Source organism: Protopterus annectens, chromosome 8.part0 (genome assembly GCF_019279795.1).
Source record: "Protopterus annectens isolate FY-2018-M chromosome 8.part0, PAN1.0, whole genome shotgun sequence".
NCBI lineage: Eukaryota > Metazoa > Chordata > Ceratodontiformes > Protopteridae > Protopterus > Protopterus annectens.
Window position 1 is genome coordinate 1,853,316,399 of NC_056741.1, and position 22,635 is coordinate 1,853,339,033.

At 37.8% G+C, this 22,635-nt stretch overlaps 1 protein-coding gene across 1 annotated transcript in view; it reads right to left on the minus strand.

Annotated features, from left to right (window-relative positions):
* Nucleotides 1-622: 622 nt before the first annotated feature.
* The window catches only part of LOC122808574 (C-type lectin domain family 18 member A-like), a 694,180-nt gene continuing 672,167 nt past the window's right edge, over nt 623-22,635 (minus strand). The window contains exon 11 of the mRNA XM_044079532.1: nt 623-1,081. Within this exon, the coding sequence (XP_043935467.1) occupies nt 1,044-1,081 (38 nt within the window). The 3' untranslated portion in view covers nt 623-1,043. The remainder of the gene's footprint in view (nt 1,082-22,635) is intronic.

Genomic DNA, 22,635 nt, shown 5'->3' on the forward strand with positions numbered 1-22,635 from the left:
AACTATAAACATAGAACAAAAGATCATGCTTTCATGTTTCATCAACAGTAAATATGAGAAGATTTTTTTACGATGTTTGAGTGCAAACTCTGCAGTAAATATTTTTCACAGAACAATCTCCTTACAGATAAGCAGATGCAGTGCAAATACAGTAATGTTTATGTCCAACAGAAATCTCACTAAGTGGAAAAAAAGAGGTGATTGTGCAGGTCAGATAAAAGTAATGACAGTTAAGCTAGAAGAAAACAAGATAACTTACCAGTGAGCACTGGATATATTGTTGCAATCCTTACAATGAATGAATGCACAACTCTCCTCATATGGACTTCCTAGTTCAGATCTGTGTCTTTTAAACACCAAGCTATGCTTTTAAGGAGAGAAGCAAGTGTGGCTGCCATACCTCATAGGCAATAATGTAAAGCACCTGAAACATGCGCTCTTACAGCATTGAAAACATAACACGGAAGACAGTTCAAGCAAATTGTGCAAAAAAAGAACAAAATGCAGTATTGCTCTATCTACTGGACATCCAAACAGCACATATACTATCCACAGGGCACACTAATACTCTTTCAGTGTGACAGTCAAGGACATTAAGTAATCAAAACAAATGAGAGCTCAGTTTAAATGGAATAAATATACTTTTTAATTGTTGTTTACTACAAAACAGATTCCACTTTAGAAAATAATTCTAAAAGTATTACATGGAGTCATAAGCTAATGCCAGCAAAAGCTCTGTTCACAAAAAGCATCTGGTTCCTCCAAGCTCCGTGCTGTAATTGGTCAGATAAGCAGATGTAGCACTGTTACTTTTGTGTCATTTTAGGGAGAGAGGGCAGGTTCTTTACATGAACCATAGCCATGTTGTTGCCCTCTATTGCTAGATGAATTTTAATTCAGAATGTGGTATGAGCTAACAGTTAGGTGTCACAGACCACAACCCACAGTGTCATTAGATGCTGCTGTCCACTTGATCATAGATCACTAAACACATTGGCATGCTTATTCAGCACACGAGGATGTTGTCCATAAATGGAAGTAATTTACTGCTGCACCTCCCATGCAGCTATATGTTCTTGTCCTGTAAGGAACAATAACTGTATGAACTGTAGAAATTCAAGCCAGAAAAACATGCATACACCTCTTAGCACAATTCAAAAGGAGACAGTGTTCTGACAGTTTTACAGTCTGCTTTTACTCTAATATTATTATATCATTTCCCCAGTGTCTACTATTAACCAGTTTCAAAGACTTAATAACATTGTATTTCAAGTGCTGGTTTTATTTACTTAAATGTCTTAGTCACAGAACAGATTCCTTACCTCTGAAAGGAAAATGTTACCTATAATGAACAACATTGTGAAATATCTGTATTTCTACACGACCTGGAAAATGGAATTTTGTGTTAAAAATACACTTCTGTGCAGTAATTCATGTCATATATAAACTTCATCAGAATTACAAGAGTTCTTTGCTAAATTTAAGGTTCTTATTCCACATACATGGCATATATATATATATATATATATATATATATATATATATATATATATATATATATATATATATATATATATATATATATATATATATAGTCAATATTATATCTTCAAAGCTTCAAAATTTCAAACCTTATATGTTCATACAACATACAACATATGAGCGAAACTTGAATCTTCGAATATATAATAAAAATGTAAAAAAAAACACTAACCTTAATGCTCTAACCAAGGGGGCAAGCCCCCCTGCACCCCCACCCCCTACTTAAATATATCAACTCTGAGACTGCATTTCAGTGCAGAAAAGGGACAGTTTCCCATTCTGCATGTACGGAGCTATTGCCTTTCACCTTTGAACTTTTCAAAGTTTGATCATATGGTATCGACCATATGACATTTGAACTTTGAAACGTTTGATAATTTAATAGGGCCCCAATAACACACATATATATATATATATATATATATATATATATATATAGACACATATACACACACACACACACACACACACACACACACACACACACACACACACACACATATATATATGAACCCCAGAATGAACATGATATAATGCACTGAATTTGGGAAGTCTGAAATGCAGAACTCTGAAATTAAATACCAAAATGTCACTGAATATAACTTTTTGACAGCTGATTTCTGTGCAGGCCTTTGAGCCTGTATCATTCCTGAAGAAAGTTTTGCCCCTGCTCCCCTAATTATTCTTGCCCATGAGCTGCCACAACTCATGGATAATAAAAGCTAGCTCTTCCTTCACTCTGTATCATCAGTCTTACAGTTCTACATTTTAGAACACTGAACTGAACATTAGTATACTTGTGAAGCAGAAACAACACTACCGAGGCAGTCCATGGTTACAAATGTAGGGTTTCCAGTGGAAATGCTGATGACATAGGTGTAATTATGTTAGAGTGGGTGAAGGCCAGACACCTGTTTTAAAGGTTGGGGGTAGCCAGTCCTGTTTTTTTCTCCTTGATGGATAGCAGAGAGATAGGGCTGCAGCTTCAAAAATCACTAAAGGAGTAAGCAGATAATTAACTCTTGATTGGAAGTTACCTTAAAACTTGTTCCACTTTGCTCGTATTTAAGATTTGCAATTTATTTTATTTTATTTATTTATTTATTGCAGTTTGTTAACCGGGAAAGTCCAATGGGCCAAAGTAGCCCGTTTTCAATGGAGGCCTGAGGAAAAAAGCTCCTGACAGAAAGACAATATTAAAAAACATTCAAAAGTAATAACTAAGTACAGCATTTTAAGATATTTTCATGAATGACAAATTAATGTTTAATTAGTACATCATAAATGTAGACAAAAGAATTTTTCATGCAATGGCTGTGTTATGAGTAGGATAGGATAAAGAGAGGTGTCATGATTCAGGAAGGATGAGTACAACAGCATTCCCAGACAGATAAGAGTGGAGTAAGATTTTAAAGGAAGGGAGATTCTGGGTAGTTCTAATGTGAGGGGGGAGAGAGTTTCATAATCTAGCAAGAGAGAAGGATAGTAAGAGTTGCCCTGGAGAATGTAAAGGTTTGTAGAGTTCCAGGAGATTTTGATTTGTGGATCTTAGTATTCTATGTTGCTGGTGGATTTCTAAGGTAGAGGAGAGAGACAGACAGCTAGAGGGTTTAAAAAATGAGCTTGTGTGCTGTTGCTAGTTGAATGAAAGTTAGGTAGTTTGGGAGTTCCAACCAGTTTAGGTCATGGAGGGAGTTGCAATGATGAGTGGAGGATTTGGATCCTATGGCAAACTTAGAAATTTTATTATAGCATGAAGACAGTTTAGATTTCAGGGTTGATTGGAAATTAGTGAGTAGTGGGGCTCCGTATAGAAGGGAGGGGATGTGGTAGGTGGTGGATATGAGTTGTTTCGATGAAAGAGAAAGGTAGCGTCTGTGACGCTAAAGCATTCTGAGCTTTTGATGTTTTTTTTATATTAGTTTGTAGATGGATGACGAATTTTAGCTGGTCATCAATAAGGCTGCCCAGAAGTTTTGCATGGGGATATAGAGGTCTTGTTTTGACTGAGTATAGAGAAAGATGCTTTGTCAATAGTAGTGAATCTAGAAGGGGAAAAAAATCATTATTTTGGATTTGGAGGCATTAAGGGCTAGATGGTTGTCAAGCATCCAGGACTCAGTGGAGGAGAAGGCCTCTTGAGTAAGGTTTATTAATTTCAGGAGAGTTTTGGCGGAGCCAATAATAGTAGAGTCATCTACATATTGGACGGGTTTAGCATTGGAGATTTTTTGGTGGAAGTCATTAATAAAAATATTGAATAGTAAGGGACCCAATGTAGAGCCTTGAGGAACACCTGTTGGGGTGTGAAGGAAAGAAGAAGTACAGTTGTTCCATTTTACAGCTTGTTCCCTGGCTGAAAGATAGCTGGTGAACCAGTTGATAGAAGAAGAGGAAATGTTAAGATGAGAGAGCTTAAAAAGGAGGAGCTTATGAGAGACAGTATTGAGGGCATTGGATAAGTCGAGGAAGAGGGTAGAAACTATCTTGACAGAGTCTCAAGCAGAGTTGATGATTTTGAGGAAGGAAAAGAGGGCAGTGGTGGTGCTATGTCCTGGTCTAAACCCATGCTGTGTTTGAGTCAATAGTTGGTTGTCAAGTAGGTAGGGTAAAAGTTGCAGGTGGATACATTTTTCAAGAATCTTGGAGATAGGGGACAGGATAGCTATTGGGCAAACATTGGAGATTGAAAAGTTACCTCCTTTGTGGAGGGGGATGATGAAGGCTTTCTTTCCAGAGGAGTGGTACATAGGACTCTTGGATGGAGTGATTAATTAGGATGGTGATGGGAAGGGCTATGCCATCAGCAGCTAGTTTGAGAAAGTTGGATGGAATGTTATCTGAGGCATTAGAATAAGGTTTTAATTTTAGTAGGAGTTTTTTTATAGTGTGGGTAGGAATAGACTTTAGAGTGAAAGAAGAGGACTGAGAGTTATTGGAGATTGAAGCAATGGTTTTGGATATGTTGGAAGAGATATTATTTGGGAAAGATGAGGTAAGTTTGGCTATGGAATCAATGAAAAAGGAGTTGAATTGGATAGCTAGAAGAAGGTCAGGAGAGTCTGGGTCAGGGCAGGGGTTTTTTTTCTTGCCGGAGAGAAAATTGATGCAATGCTACTCCAGAATTTTTTTGAGTTGGTTTTTTGGCTGTTTTGAAGTTTAAGACAGCAGGATTTATGGTTGATGGCTATTTGTTTGTTTACTTGATTTCATAGTTGCTTGTATTCAGCAAGAGAACTGGGAGTTTTGAATTTTTGATAGTATTTCCAGGTTTTGTCTCGGAGATGCATAAGGATTTTTGTCTCTTTGGTTAGCCAGAGGGCTGTTTTGGATTTGAGTCTTCTGGCTCTGCAGGGGGCAAAGCAGTTAAGTAGATCAGAGAAAACTGCATTGAGGTGTGAGATAACAGCATCCAAAGAAAGGAACTTTAGAGGGTTCCAGTTTATCTGTTTTAAGGTATTGGAGAAGATTTGTGGATTGAAGTTTTTTATGGTGTGGGTTGTAATATATTTATGCTGAAGGAGGAGGGGGAAGGGGAATGGTGTGCAAAGGCAGGGAGATGGTCACTAAGGGAGTCAGAGCGAGTGCCACTATCAGAAATTCGATTTGGGTGGGAGACTAGTATCCAGTCATGGACGCTACCTGTGGTATTATCTTTATTTGTTCTAGTAGGAGTTTTGATTAGCTGTGTGAATTGATATAGGTTTGATATAGGTTAATGCTTTGAGAGGGGATTGATGAGTCAATGGAATACCAGTTAATATTGACATCACACAGAATTATTTTCTCATTATTTATGTTAGTGGTGAACCAGGACAGAATATCTTCAAGAACAGGGATATTGTTGCCTGGTGGTATGTACAGGGTGGCAATGCATAAACTTTTATTGTTGTTAACTTTGAGAAGGGCCATGGTTAGCTCAGCAGTGTTAAATAGGGGTATGAGTTTAGTATAGGGTGTCACTGTTAAGGAGGAGGAGAAAATTAAGGCTACTCCTCCACCTTTCTTTTGGGATCTGTCATTTCTTATGAATTTATAGTTTGGGGGTGTTATTTTGGTATATTTTATATGTGGCTTTAGCCAGGTTTCTGTGATAGAGAGAATATTAGGTTTGTTGTGGGAGATCCAGACATGAAAGGCAGGTATTTTATTACAAAGGCTCCTGGCATTAATTGTTGCAAACAGAAGGGAGTATAGAGAAGGATGCTTTGTCAATAGTAGTGAATCTAGAAGGGGAAAAAAATCATTATTTTGGATTTGGAGGCATTAAGGGCTAGATGGTTGTCAAGCATCCAGGACTCAGTGGAGGAGGAGGTCTCTTGAATAAGGTTTATTAATTTCAGGAGAGTTTTGGCGGAGCCGATAATAGTAGAGTCATCTACATATTAGACGGGTTTAGCATTGGAGATTTTTTGGTGGAAGTCATTAATAAAAATATTGAATAGTAAGGGACCCAATATAGAGCCTTGAGGAACACCTGTTAGGGTGTGAAGGAAAGAAGAAGTACAGTTGTTCCATTTTACAGCTTGTTCCCTGGCTGAAAGATAGCTGGTGAACCAGTTGATAGAAGAAGAGGAAAGGTTAAGATGAGAGAGCTTAAAAAGGAGCAGCTTATGAGAGACAGTATTGAGGGCCTTGGATAAGTCGAGGAAGTGGGTAGAAACTATCTTGACAGAGTCTCAAGCAGAGTTGATGATTTTGAGGAAGGAAAAGAGGGCAGTGGTAGTGCTATGTCCCGGTCTAAACCTATGCTGTGTTGGAGTCAATAGTTGGTTGTCAAGTAGGTAGGGTAAAAGTTGCAGGTGGATACATTTTTCAAGAATCTTGGAGATAGGGGACAGGATAGCTATTGGGCAAACATTGGAGATTGAAAAGTTACCTCCTTTGTGGAGGGGGATGATGAAGGCTTTCTTTCCAGAGGAGTGGTACATAGGACTCTTGGATGGAGCGATTAATTAGGATGGTGTTGGGAAGGGCTATGCCATCAGCAGCTATTTTGAGAAAGTTGGATGGAATGTTATCTGAGGCATTAGAATAAGGTTTTAATTTTAGTAGGAGTTTTTTTATAGTGTGGGTAGGAATAGACTTTAGAGTGAAAGAAGAGGACTGAGAGTTATTGGAGATTGAAGCAATGGTTTTGGATATGTTGGAAGAGATATTATTTGGGAAAGATGAGGTAAGTTTGGCTATGGAATCAATGAAAAAGGAGTTGAATTGGATAGCTAGAAGAAGGTCAGGAGAGTCTGGGTCAGGGCAGGGGTTTTCTTTCTTGCCGGAGAGAAAATTGATGCAATGCTACTCCAGAATTTTTTTGAGTTGGTTTTATGGCTGTTTTGAAGTTTAAGACAGCAGGATTTACGGTCGATGGCTATTTGTTTTTTTACTTGATTTCATAGTTGCTTGTATTCAGCAAGAGAACTGGGAGTTTTGAATTTTTGATAGTATTTCCAGGTTTTGTCTCGGAGATGCATAAGGAGTTTTGTCTCTTTGGTTAGCCAGAGGGCTGTTTTGGATTTGAGTCTTCTGGTTCTGCAGGGGGCAAAGCAGTTAAGTAGATCAGAGAAAACTGCATTGAAGTGTGAGATAACAGCATCCAAAGAAAGGGACTTTAGAGGGTTCCAGTTTATCTGTTTTAAGGTATTGGAGAAGATTTGTGGATTGAAGTTTTTTATGGTGTGGGTTGTAATATATTTATGCTGAAAGAGGAGAGGGAAGGGGAATGGTGTGCAAAGGCAGGGAGATGGTCACTAAGGGAATCAGAGCGAGTGCCACTATCAGAAATTCGATTTGGGTGGGAGACTAGTATCCAGTCAAGGATGCTACCTGTGGTATTATATTTATTTGTTCTAGTAGGAGTTTTGATTAGCTGTGTGAATTGATATAGGTTTGATATAGGTTAATGCTTTGAGAGGGGATTGATGAGTCAATGGAAGACCAGTTAATATTGACATCACACAGACTTATTTTCTCATTATTTATGTTAGTGGTGAACCAGGACAGAATATCTTCAAGAATAGGGATATTGTTGCCTGGTGGTATGTACAGGGTGGCAATGCATAAACTTTTATTGTTGTTAACTTTGAGAAGGGCCATGGTTAGCTCAGCAGTGTTAAATAGGGGTATGAGTTTAGTATAGGGTGTCACTGTTAAGGAGGAGGAGAAAATTAAAGCTACTCCTCCACCTTTCTTTTGGCATCTGTCATTTCTTATGAGTTTATAGTTTGGGGGTGTTATTTTGGTATATTTTATATGTGGCTTTAGCCAGGTTTCTGTGATAGAATATCAGGTTTGTTGTGGGAGATCCAGACATGAAAGGCAGGTATTTTATTGCAAAGGCTCCTGGCATTAATTGTTGCAAACAGAAGGGATTTATGGGGAGGGGGTGGACAATTTGAGTTTGGTTTGGAAGAGAAGTTATGTGAAGGTCTAGGTTAGGGTGTATATCTCCAGAGCAGAAGAGGAGGGAGATTGCTTAGAATAGAGTAAGGATATGTATCTATGTTATAAGGGGTTATAGGTTAGGGTATTACAACCTATGAAGCTTAGCTTGATGAGTATGGGAAGTGGTTTACAGGAAGCAAGGAAGAGTTGCCTTTTAAAGAGAAAAGATGCATTATGTTTATAGAGATGGGAAGATATTTGGGCTGTCCAGGGAGATTCTTTTTTAATATATATTGAAGTTGTGTGAAGGGGAGGAGAATAATGGAATTGTGAGAGATTAGTGAGGTAGAGTAGGTAGAAGAGAATGAGAGATTGGAATAGAGACAGTAGAGCATGTGAAGGTTTTGTTTGCATGATATGTGTTAGGTGAAGTTAAGTGAGAGGGATATTTTGGAGAGAGACAGAAAATGATGGGAGAGGTGTAGGTTAAAAAGTTTAGTGTGTGGGTTTCTAGACAGAGATGTTACATAGTGAAAGGATGTGTTAAGCAGAGGGAAGTGGGTGGATCTAGAAAACAAGCTGAAGAAAGCAATAGTGATTAGTCAGAGGGAGGGAGGGGCTGATTATGATAGCAAGTTGTGGTGTGGGAGTGGTTAGATAGGTATAAAGTTAGATGTGCTGGGGGTGGGTGGAAATTGGGGGCAGGGTAGGGGAGTGGAGTGAGCCTGTAGGGCGAACAGAGCGGGTAGAACCCAGGAAGAGAGAAGTCACCCAAAGAAAAGTAATCAGTAATGCAGACCCATTCAGGACCAGGGGGTTATGTTAACAGTCAAGAGGTAAGTGCAAAAAGAGAATGTGCACAATGTATACAACGTGCAGGTAATTACTAGTAAAGCTAAGGGAGTAGAGAAGTGTGTGGGACTAAGTGTGGGGAAATGATAAACTCGGAGAAAGGCTGGTATGAAATTAGTGTGGATTGTATGGGAGGATGCTGCCACCTTGTGGTGAAACTACTGTAGAAGTTAAGGGTTTACCTGGTAAAAAGGTTAGCGAGAGAAAGAAAAATGAGGGGTGATATGAACTACATTAGGCTGCTAGTGTAATGCCTTGTGTACACTGGAACAACTAAATCTTACTATTTAACATCAGTTAAAAACAGTACATGATAAAACAAGTACACACTGTTGGATTTGTAGGGGTAGGCAGGCTATAACTGTGCTGCAGATGCCCGGTAATTTGGCTAGTCCCAGGAGGTCTTCCCAGTTTAGATGCTGTTAAAATAAGGAAGAGTGTTATAGAGATGTAAGATAAGAAGCAGGGAGAAAAGGCTATGTAGATGGAGGGGAAAGAGCTAGGTTGTAGAAAATAGGATGTAATAGAAGGAAGGAGAGCAGTTCAAAAGTAGGAAAAAAGTCAGATTAAAGGTATACAGTAGGTTAAAAAGCACAATATGCAGTTGAATAAGGTAAAATGATGCTTAAAACGGTTTTCCTTCATAACAGTGAAACACAGTGGTGCAATTGCTCATATGAGCGAATCATAACCATGAAACTTAAAACAGCAACAGTTGTAAATGTTGAAAAATCAGCAAATCTAAAAGTCGATTAGCTGATTTTCGAAAATTAATGTCGAAAAAAAAATAGATAAAGTGTAATGCATGGGAGCAAGCCCCCCTGCACCCCCCATGTGGGGGGCTACACCCCCCACACCCCCCTACTTTATTATTCTAACTCCGAGATCACACTACAGTGGGAAAATAAACCATTTCCCGATCCCCACTATAGTGCAATCTGCCCCAGAATGTCGAATGTGCAATGAGCAAATCTAACTGTGCATTTGCTCATTGCACATTCAAACCTTTTTCAGTTCGGCGTTTGCAAACTTTGCAAACTGACTTTTGGAAAATTGCTGTTCACTCTTGTGCAATATGCATATGTAAAGGTAAACTGCTTAAAACACATAATATGCAGTTGGAACAAAAACAATGCTTAAGTCACACAATATGAAGTTGAAAACAGGATAACAATGCTAAACATTCTAACACTTGGTGTAGACAGGCAGAATATATATAATTTATAGCCAATAAAGTGTTTAGAGTCAAGCATATAGCAGTGGCAACAAGTTCATATACACTACAGTACAATGCAGCTCGGTTTTAGGCACTTTACAATTCGAGATGCTTTACAGTTTCAAGGTGCGCTACCTAGATCCGTTGAACATTCAACAGTTTAATTTGTTCTGACAAAGCTATCGAGGAGGAATTGAAAAATAAATGCAAGGTTTAGGAGGATTAGACAACTAACTACTGAACCAGTATATATAATGTGCACATTTTAGACCGACACATTGAAAGCTGTGGCCGTTTATGGAGTAACTATAAATGGCAGTAAACAGGAGTGATTACAGATGCAAACGGGAGTGAGATGAGATGAATTAGTGTGTGCAGTGGTGGAAATGGAGTCTAGCGATGCATGAGGTTTGTGAGAAATAAGTGTATGGGTTGGTGGTGTGGAGTACAGGGGAGTATGAGGTCTGTGAGTGTGGAGGCAGGCTAGTGGTAAGCTCGTGTGGCTGCAAGCTAGTATTGTGTGGGCTTTGGCATAATTACAAGAGCTAATCAATGTTTGGAAACTTTGTTTAGAAGTGCTGTAAATCAGCTTGCACCTGCAGCAATTCATTACCCAAAAGACAAAAATTTGTATTTTTTAGTATTTGTCTTATTAATTGCAACTATATTTTAGCAGTTTCTTAAGCTATTTACTGCTTTTTTGTTGCACTTTTCAAGAAGAAAAAACTGCACTGTCTACTCTGCTTTAAGTAGTTTATTTCACTGTTTTACATTGTATCTGATAGTTCTATGGCTGTTGTATCTAGTTTCTGTGTTGTTCTTAGATTTGGAGTCCAAACCAGGCATTCTACATTAAGAAGGGTTTTTTTCTGCACGTTTGTGGCAGAAGTGTGGTGATCTAACCTATCTGAGTTGGGGATTGCTGATGAAAAGCTTACTGTCTGCTTTCCTGAATGGTAGGTTAAAACTTGTTAATCTTTGCTCATATTTAAGCCTTGTGTTTGTGTGGGCTTTGGAATAATTACTCAGAGCTACTTGTCATTTGTCGACTTCACTTAGGAGTGCTGAGAATCTGCTTTTGCCTGGAGCAATCTACGACTCAAAAAGCAAAAATATTTTTTTTATTTTGCACTTGCCTTATTAATTGCAACTGTATTTTAGCAGTTTTTCAAGTTATTTATTGTTTTTTGCTACACTTTTCAAAAAAAAAAACTGTACTTTCTACTGCTGCTTTAAGTAGTAATTTCCCTGTTTTACATTGTATTTGATAGTTTAGGGCTGTTGTAGCTAGTTTGTCTGGTCTTCTTACACTTGAGCTCCAAAGCAGCCATTCTGCATTAAGCAGGTTTTTTTCTGCAGTCTTGTGGCAGAAGTATGCTGGTTTAACCGATTTGTGTTGGGCATTGCTGGTGAAAGGCATGTTGTGGCTTTCCTGATTGCTAGTTAGTGGTGGTTGGCAGTGCTCTGTATAGATGCAAAAGCCTTGAATACTACTTTTCCCCTAAATAGCTGTCAGTGAAACCCTTCCAATCTTTTCTGCTGTTCTAGGAGTAATTCAGTTGCGCACTGGGCAGCATTGCTTTATTGCTCAACATTAGCCTACACAAAGTATAGGTATGTTTTATAGTTTGTGAGCTATCAACACAGTCCTAATCAAACTGACCCAGTCCCTTCTCTAACAAAACTGACAGTTTGGTATCTTGGAAGGGCAGTTTCATATTATCTCTCTGGCTAGCCTGATGGATATGGGCTTTCTGAGGCAACATAACAGTTGTCTCATGTATACTGGCAACCACTTACTCCTGAAACAAACATCAGTTTATGACAGAGATGTAGTTACACTATGAAATTGGAGGCAAAACTCTCCACATATGGACAAACTGAATGCCAAACAGGTTGTCATTGCACACACATCACTTCCCACACTAAATAAGGACATGACACATAAACCCACAGATGTGGAGGTACTCATTAGTAACTTACCAAAAGACCAGAGGTCTTCCAAATGGAAACCACTTGCACACATGACAACGCAATAAAACAACCACAACATATAATAATACACATACACCAGTGTCTCAACAAACACAAAGTCAAATGTACAGGTCAGAGGAGACTCCACAGTGAGACAAATGGATGTTCACCTCACCAGGCTGGATAAGGATCTGGATACGGTTAGCTGCCTGTCTGGTGCCAGAATCCTTCAAGTCACTCATGCCCTCATGTCTCTCAACTATAGGTACCAGTATGACTCCATCATAGTCCATGCCAGGGTGAATGACATGAAACGTACCTCTCTGGACTATATGAAGAGAGACATGACTGAGCTCTCAGATTATGTGTCACAGGCAAATATAACCCTTAAGTAGCATTCTATCTTCTCAAGGATGATGCCACAATATAAACAAAAAATAACTGACTTTAACAACTGGCTTAGCTTCTGGTGTCAGTCCAAGGGAATCCAGTATCTGTTAGCCTGGGAGTACATGGTCAACAGGTCACGTCGCTTTGCCAGAAATGGTCTGCATCTGTCTCCTCTAGGCTTTTGGATACTAGTAAAGGCATTAGCCACTCCTGTTGTTTCACATTTTAGGCAGTGTCAAAATAACCAACCTCCCAATATAACAAAATCCTCTGTAGATAAACTCAAGGTACTGCTGCTTAATGCTGGGAGTCTAAACAAGAAGCTGCACTCCCTGGAAGCACTCTTCATCTTGGAAGATGCTAACACCTGTGCAGTCCGCAAGATGTGGTTCAAAGCCATGGAAAGTATCCCGGATGTGCAGGGCTACAACACCTTCCATACTTTCAAACCACAAACTGAGCAAGAAAAAACCAAAGGAGGTGGTGTATCCATCTTCATTAAGGATAAGTACACCTTGAGACTGGTCAAACAGTAAATCTCTTTCAAGCTGCACCATGTCCAATTAACCACAGGCAACATCCACTACCACATCCTAGCTAGCTATAGGTCCCCCACCATGAACCAGGAAAAGTATACTGCAAACCTGGACTTAGAGTCACTTACTGTATAGTGCAATACATTAGTCATGAGTAATTTTAATTATTCTACTATTGACAGGGAACCATACATGACCACAAATATGCTGGCTCAGAGGTTCGTCAACTTTGTCGATGCAAATGCTCAGGAACAGCTAGTCAGTACACCCTCAAGTGGCTCAAATGTCCTGGACATAGTACTCACTAACATGGGACAGCATTGCACCCCCCCCCCCGTGTGATGTCCTCCCTGGTAAAATCAGCATAAATCAGTCTCTTTCAAGGTAATTATAATACCAAATACTCCATCAAGCTCAAAAATGCTTAAGAATTTTTCCAAGACAAATTACCTCCTACTAAGCAATGGTATAAGGAGTTTCAATGTCCCCTCAAACACAGATAACATGGACTCCTATGCAGAGGTGTACACCAACACCCTGTATAACCACTTAAGCAGTTTTACAGAATTGGTTGTACCTTACCAGATTAAAACCAGGTCTTGTTGGAAGTATAAAAAACCCTAGTGGACCCCTCGTATAAACAGGCTATACAACAAAACAAAGAAAGAAACTATTGTCCAAAAGCAACAGGAAACTGGCTCAGCAGAGGAAAAAAATTCTCTGTGGCCTAAACAAACATTATAGATCCTGCCAAGTCCTCCAAAGCTAATTAAGAAGTAAAAGTAGCCTTCCTAGGTAAGGATAATCACAATGCATTCTTTAAATGCCAGAAATCTAAATGGGTATACCCTGCTATATGCTGAACTGATTGTGGGTGGCAACATTCATACTCAGCTGGAGGAAATAGCCAACCTGCTAGCTAATAGAATTGCAGCAACCTTCACCTCCTTGTTCCCCTTTAGTCATCCCCCAAAGTATGCCTGACACCATTTCTCAGCCTATTATATCAAGACAGCTTGTCATCTCTGTGCTATCCATGGCCAAAAACATGGCATCAATGGGACCAGACAATACCCCAGGCTACCTTTTAAACAACTTAAAACATGACCTAGCAGACCCACCTGGATCCCTGTTTAACCATAGCATGTGGGCTGGCTATATTTCAACAGACGATAGAGTGGACTATTGAGGATAAGAAAAAAATTATTTGGTGTTACTATTATGTAAAAAGCCCAGAATTTCCAGACACAAGATATACAAAACGATTAAGAGAGAAATTAGATGAAAGAAAAACAGTATATAGATCAAGAAACATTTATTTGTTTGGAAAAAGAAGCAACTGAGGAAGTGTGAAAATATAAACAACAAAACCTAGAGATATTTGAACAACATAAAAAAGAAATGTGGACATGGGAAAGAAAGAGAGATTTGATATAGTGCAATTTTTATGCAAAGGAGAAAGCCAAGTTAACTAATATAGAGAAGGCATCCTCAAATATATTCGAAGAGAAATACAAGCAAAGGCATCCAGATATGGAAAATTTCACAATAAAAAAAATAATATCACAAAGATGGAATGTGGAAAAGAAGATTATTAAAGCAGAAGTTAAAGAAATAGAAGTTGAAATTATGGAGTGCCTGTGAAGTGAAGGATTTAATATAGAAGGTCTAACACAAACTACATCATGGCATGATGGAGTGAGCTCCCAGAATAAGGAAAAACATGAAGCTCAGGAGACATGTTAAGAATAAATATGGATATGGGAAAGGAAAAGAGATTTAATATGGTGTAACATTTATGCAAAGGAAATAGCAAAATTAACCGATACAAAAAGAGCAGCACCAAAGATATTTGAAGAGAAATACAGGCAAAGAAATCTGGATATGGAAAATTTACAATACAAAAAATAAGAAGACTAAGAGGAAAAAGTAGAAAAAGAGATTCATAATGGAGAAGTTAAAGAAATAGAAACTGACATTATGGAGCATCTGCGAAGAGAAGGATTCACTGTAGATAATCCAGTACAGAAAGTACCACAAAAGGATAAAGTAATGGGTATCCAAATTAAGGGGAAACCAGTGGAACAGGAAGCAATTGGTCAGTTGCCATCTCAAGATATTTTGCAGCCTTCTATAGAAAACCAGTATAAATGTTCACTTGAAGCAAGATAGCAAGGAAAGGAACAGGAAACTGTGGAAACTCTGATGCAGTCAATGTTGAGGAGTATGATAGGCCAGTAAGTTCCCACATGACAGAACAACAGATGACACAGGATTAAATTGAAGAGAAGGTGCCACAGGAAGATGTTATAGAACTTTTTATAGAATGCCCGCAGGAAACAGAAAACAAGGGATGTGCCCTCAGTTTGGAAGAAAATGAGCTAAGAGAAGAGTTGCTTGATTTAATGAATGGATAGATATATTAAGATCAATGAGAGAAATAGACCACAGAATGGCAATAAAACCCAAAAAGTAAGAAGTCTGATAAAACAAATGAAGGTAGTAATTAGGACTGTCCATAGAGATCCATGCAATATAACAAAAGTAAACAGGATATCTTACTGTACTGCTAAATTAGTAACTGATAAAAGTTCTATCACAAGAACACAGGGTAGTGAGGGGAAAGGAAGGGGGGAGTCCATCATGGAAGCATCGAATAGAGAAAACTATAAAGCAAGACAAGAAGTGTCACTGTTAAAGATTATAGAAGAGGAAAGAGATCATCAAATACACTAAGAAAGATAGACGTGATTAAAGCAATGCACAGTATTAGAACAGACCAGGATTTATCATGCACTATCGCAAATAACAAACTAAAAATGTCAGCACAGTTGGAAAAACTTGAAATAAATATAAGGGAAAAGTACAAAATAAGCAATTTATTGATGACCCAAAAAAGTTTTATAGAGAATTTGGAAATAAGGTAAAAGGAATTGAAAGACCTCCAAAAAAAGAGGAAGTAGAAACATTTTGGAGAAGTATTTATGAAGATCCTGTGGAACATGATAACGATGCTAAATGGATAGAAGAAGTAAAAGAAAGAATAAGAAGTTTAAAGGTACAAGATATGAAATGGGATAAAGTAACAGCCAGGGAGACTGAAACAAAGTTAAGAAAGGCCTCTAACTGGAAAACCCCAGGCCCATATGCAGTACCTAACTTTTGGTTAAAAGTATTAACATATTTGCACGAGGATTTAGCCATAAGTAAGAACTATTTATATGCACACCCCGAACAGACATCACACTGGCTAACAACAGGTAAAACAATACTCTTACTTAAGAGTGAACCTGCAAGCTACCCTAAAATTTATAGAGCCAAAACTTGCCTTTCAACGACATATAAACTATACATGGAAATTGAAGCCGACAGAGTTTATAGTCACTTAGAAGAAAACAATTATGGCAGTAGAACAAAAGGGCAATAAAAGAAAGTCATATGGGACAAAAGATACTTTGTTGTTAAATAAAGTTATAATGGAGAACTGTAAAAAGGGGAAGAATCTAAGTATGGCATGGCTTGACTAACTACAAAAAAGCATGTGATAGTATCCCACATTCATGGATAAAAGAGTGCTTAAAAATGTATAAGGTACACCTTACACTGATTGACTATATTACAGTAACCATGAAACAATGGCCGAAGACTTTGCAGTTAAGCCATGATAAAGGACAGATTATTATCCCAGGGATAAAAATTCAAAGGGGGATATTCCAGGATGACTCTCTGTCACCGTTGCTATTCTGCCTTGCCATTAACCCATTAAGCTGTTTACTTAACAGCTTAGGGCATGGCTACAATTTGGCTCCTAAAAAACAACAAAGTCTGATAACTTCTCATCTTCTCTTTGTCGGTAATTTAAAACTGTATAGCTCATCAGATGAGGAACTGAAAGCACAGCTGCAAGTTGTCAAAATCTTTTCAGATGACATTAGAATGTCATTTGGTCCTGATAAATGTGCAAAAGAAACCTTTAAAGCAGGAAAACTGCAACACCAGGGAACATCAGTTTGGGACAAGAATGTGATAGAAAAGAACTTGAGCAAGAGGGAGTATATAAATACTTAGGAATTGATGAAGGATAAGCAATAAAACATGAACAAATGTGAATAAAACTCAGTAAGGAATACTTTAGAAGTCTTAAATTAATCCTGAGAACAGCATTGACATCTAGGAAAAAGATCGAAGCTATAAACCAATTTACTCTTCCTGTCCTAATTAACAGTTTTGGAGTGATTGACTGGCCCCAAAAAGTGTTGGATAGATTAGATATTAAAACAAGAAGGATGCATGCTCGCCAAATGATTTATAAAAATCAGTGTACGTTAAGATTATATATTCCCCTTTCCGAAGGAGGGGTGGGCCTCCTTGAAATTGTTTACATGTACAGATCTGCAATCGTGGGACTCCACGCATATCTACAGACCTCACAAGATCCAAATGTAGTGAAAGTTTTGAAACATGAGGAGAATAAATCTAAGATGACTTCTCTGCTTAATTTAGCAGAAGCATATTGACGTCAAGCAGGAATGGAAATCAAACCAGAAGTAGATAAAAACCAGGCAGCAAATGAATGTGTCAAAAAACAAAAGAAAGAATATAAGGTGAAGGACCAGATGAGAAGGCAAGAAATGTGGAAAAAGCATAAATATAGTTGCAAGTATAGAAAACTTCTGGTAGAACCTCATGTTGATCAGGAACAAATGCAGGAATGGTTAAGGAGAGGTAAATTCAAACCAAGAAATGAAAGGTTAATATTGGCAGCCCAAGATGGTGGGCTACATACATGCTGGTCTACAAAGTCCATTGAACATGTGGGAGAAACAGGCAAATGTTAAGTTTTATAAAACTGAATTGGAAACAGTCACACACCTTGTTGCTGGTTGCAACACACTAATGGCAGAAGGACTGTATACTGAAAGGCATAATAATGTGATAAGACTGTTGCACTGAGAAAACTGGATATAGTCTTCCAAGAAAAGAAGACAAAAGTAGCATTGATAATTGAAATCGCCACACTCAGTGACTACAGTGTCTTGTGTACAGAGAGACACAAAGTCATAAAATACCAGGATCTGCAGGCAGAAATGAGAGCATTGTGGAAAAAAAGATACCCAGACAGTTCCAATAGTAGTAGAAGCAGTGGGTCTTATAAAAAAGAATCTATAGTCATATTTAGATATGTTACCAGTACATGAACCCTGTACGAATTGCAGGAGTCATTGCTGGGCACATTGTGGGTGCTGCGAAGAGCACTTTTGGCTGACATGAAAGAGTGAAATAATACTAATTTCATGAACTTTAATCATACTTTGACTTAGGAATGGAGTCCATTCACGTCATGGTGTTAGAAACCCAAAAGATTTGGAGAAACTAAAAAAGAGTGAGACCTTATTTGACAAGACCTGGTTTTAATCTGGTCAGGTACAGCCACTTCTATACAACTGCTTAAGTGGTTATACAGGGTGTTAGTGTACACCTCTGCACAGGATAATCCAAAAGAACTGGCACAGCCAAGTACAGCAACCAGACAAGTGCCAAACCACTCTTTATTAAATCACATTAACACTCCACAAATACACTGCATTTTCATCCTTCTCTAACAACCTTCATCGTGTAATGAAAGACACAATCATCATTACCAGTTTATACCTAAAATATGTATTACCTACACAATAAAAACATTTGTTCAATCAACATGTTCACTTCAAAACTCACTAAAATTAAAACCCTTTAAAAAACTAATAATAATTATACAAAAAAGAGGTGTAAATCACTTGTATAAACTAGTTGATGTCACTACATATTTTTCTATCCTAAATTAAATAAATTAAATAGACAATTAAAAAAATATATAGAACATTTAAAAGGCTTTTACTAACACATTATTGAGAAGTTTTTCAATGGTCAAAAGTTCCATCAAGTGGTCATCTACAAAGGTACAACCAAAATTTAATCCAGTAAATCATAATACAGGTTGATTAGTCACCTAAAATATTTAAAAATTTTATAAAATAAAAAATATATATATTGCTAAAAAATATATATTATTAAAAATTATATTAAACAATTTTTCATATAAGACCATCCAATACAAACTGTGCTGTATGATACTTCAGTTTAAGTAAATTAGCAATTGACTTCTACTATCCAAAAACCTTCTAGTCCTTTTCTAGCTTGTATACAGGTATGTATTATAACTTTGCTGCCCTCATTCTAAGTACAGGAGCTATACTAATATTTTCATTTAGACTAGGGGATATATGAGTGTCTAGGCTGATTTGCCAATTTCCCTATATTCCAATCTCATCCCCCATGGCCCTCCTCTAACATCCACTGGTATCTTCTCAATGACAAAAAAAAAAGAAAAATTAGCACATACACAAACCATAGTGTGCTTATAGATGGCATTTGTTTTTCATTCTGAATCCTGATGCCCTAGTAGTGTTCGTAAATGCATCTTCTTAGTTTATGCTCTGTTTTCCCAATATAGAATGCCTCACATGAGTCACCAACGGCCAAATATATCACCCCTGAAGTGTTACAAATATTAAATGTCATTCCCACTATGTCTCTACTCCTACTGCTTATATACATCTTTATACAGTTCATTACATGGGTGCACTGAGAACATGCCCTACATTTAAAAATACCCTTTCTTTTTTATTATTACCTCTGTTGTTATATCCACTATTGTATTCCAGTAACTCCTTTATATTCTGTCTCTTCCTATATATAATTTTTAATGGCTCTTGCCATAAAATAACCAGATCAGTTAATTCAATAAATCTTTCCCATTCTTTTTTGATAACTTCTTTTACCAAATCTGTGTCACCATTAAAATTCCATAACAAAGGCCCTGTCAAATGTATTTTCCATTAACTCATTCCTTTCAAGGGTTGGCTGCAAAGCCTTTTTACCTAAAAGTTGGAAAAATCAGTCACTTCTTTGGAACATTAACCTCAGTCCTAACTTCATGTATTAAAGTGGTGGGGTATCCTCTTTCCAAAAATAAATTTTCCAATATATCACATTCTGTGTTAAAATCATTATTAGAGGTCATCCTACAAGCCCGAATATACTGCCCCTTAATTATACTTTTTTCTGATGTAAGGGGTGAGCACTTGTAATGCAGGTAGGAATTTTAAAAAGTTTCCTTCCTGTAAACTGTGGATTTGAAACCTGTATTACTTTTGTGAATAGTCACATCCAAATAGTTCTGTCATGAGAAATATTGTGTGAACTTCAAAAATTGTGTTGTACTTTCCATATAGTCTATAAAGTCCTTTAGTTTATTTTCTGTGTCAACCCATCAAATGCATATATCATCTAAAAACCTTCTGTACAGGGACCAACATGTCTTAAATATGGAGTCAAGGATAAACTTTCTTTCCCATTCGGCCAAAACAATGTTAGCATATGTAGGTGCACAACTGGCCCCCATTGCGATGCCTTTCACTTGTTGAAAAAATTCACCTCCAAAAAAGATGTAATTATTTTTTAACACAAGCTCCATGAGTAATAAACAAGCATGCAAATCATTGTGTTTACCTTTGCCCTTCCGCACAAAAGCTTCCTCAAACTATTCAAGTCCTTCATTATGTGGGATCACTGAAAATAGGTCTTTTATATCTACTGTTACAAAAAGCAATTGTTCGTTAAATTGTTCAGGTTCAATGCTCACTAAAAAAATCCCATGAATCCTTTAAGATCTCATTCTCAGTTCCCCACAGCACCTTTACTTTTTTGTCCAAATATTTGGCTAAGGGGGCAGTTTTGGACCCATCAGCTGATACAATCGGTCTTATACTACATTGATCTAATTTTTCGAGACCCTAGTATAAGTATCAGTGTCCCCTAAGATATCTAACATTTTGGCCTCGTATAATATTGTGTCCATAATTACCATCCCCCACCATTATCTGGTTTCATCACTCTTACATTTTTGTTAATCTTAAAATCTTACAATATCTACCTGTCATTCTTAGTAAGGTTAAAACCACATCTATTTTTAGGAATTGTCCTCATGAGTTCTTTTTCCACAATACTCTCAAAAGTTGCATAGGAGTCTTACATTATCTGTGTTTGAGGGGGCTTTGAAACTCCTTATACCATTGCATAGTAGGAGGTTATTTGTCTTGTAAAAATTCATAATAATGTGGCAAGACTGTTGCACTGGGGATTGTGCAAACATTATGGTATTGAAGCGGCTGGAAAACATGGAAACATGAGCCACAAAGCATCATAGAAATGATGAAGTCTACATCACATGGGATCATCCATTACCGACAGTTCAAAAAGATAGATGCCAGAAAACCGGATATAGTGGTCCAAGAAAAGAAGACAAACATAGCATTGATAATTGAAATCACCACACCTAGTGACTACAGTGTCTTGCTTACAGAGATACACAAAGTTACAAAATATCCGGATTTGCAAGCAGAAACAAGAGTAATGTGGAAGGATACCCAGACAGTTCCAATAGCAGTAGGAGCAATGGGTCTTATAAAAAAAGTCTACAATCATATTTAGATATGTTGTCAATACATGTAACTCCGTATGAACTACAGAAGGAGTCATTACTGGGCACGTTGCAGGTGCTGCGAAGAGCACTTTTGGCTGACAAACAAAACAATACTAATTTCATGAACTTTAATAGTACTTTGACTTAGGAATGGGGTCCATTCCCATCATGGTATTAGAAACCCAAAAGATTTGGAGAAATTAAAAAGGGAGAGACCTTATTAGCAATGTCATAGGTGATCTCCAGACTCTGAATCCAACCCAATTTGGATTGATTAAGGGTAGATCATGTGTGTTAAACCTAAATTCAAAGAGAATGTGGTACAGGAAGATGCTCTGGAACTTTCTGTAGAATGTCTGCAGGAAATGGAGAACAATGAATGTGCCCTCAGTTTAGAAGAAAATGATCTTATATGTTCATAGGAGGTTACTAGGCTATTGGCCCTAGGGCCTTTATAATCTTAGCCACGTTATACCCTTGTTCCCTCATTGACCCAAGTTATATGGTCTATATTTTTAGCATGAGTCTATGATCACCACCGACTGCTCTTATCCAAGAGGGACATAGATGTCAGCCCCAGGGTAAATTTACAGTCTCCCATCCAGTTGTCTAAGTTACGCTTAAATGAAGTCATTGAGGAGCTCTGTTTTATGTGAATTGGGAGTTTGTTCCAGAAGAGTGGCAATCTCTGGGAGACATATCTGTCTCTCCAGCATGTCCTGTTAATATCACAGGCTAAGTTAAGATCCCCAGAGGAAGTGAATCTTGTCTCATTTGACTTACAGATGTGCAGCATTTCCATTAGGGCAAGGTCCGAGACTGCTCTGTAGGCTAGGTGCAAGTTACCTCTCAGCAGTCTATAAGATACAGAGTACAGTGACAGGGTCTTCAGTCTATCCATGTAGGTCATGTGCTGAATGCCTTGAATTTTCTTGGTGAAAACCTCTGAGGTCTCTCCAGCTGCTTTGTCTGGTGACATACATACTGAAGGGACCATTGTACTCTATTAATGATCTGATGAGCGATGAGTACAAGGGAGTTATAACATCCTTAGCTCCAGAATTTATGCTCGTCTTATGAGATGTGCAACATATAAGACCTTCCTTACCACTGTGGACACATGGTGATTGAAGTTAAGGTTTCTATCAACCCAAACCTCTCACCACAGATTTGAGTTAAGGGGGGTACTGTTAATATTGTAATTTGCAGGGATTCCTCTT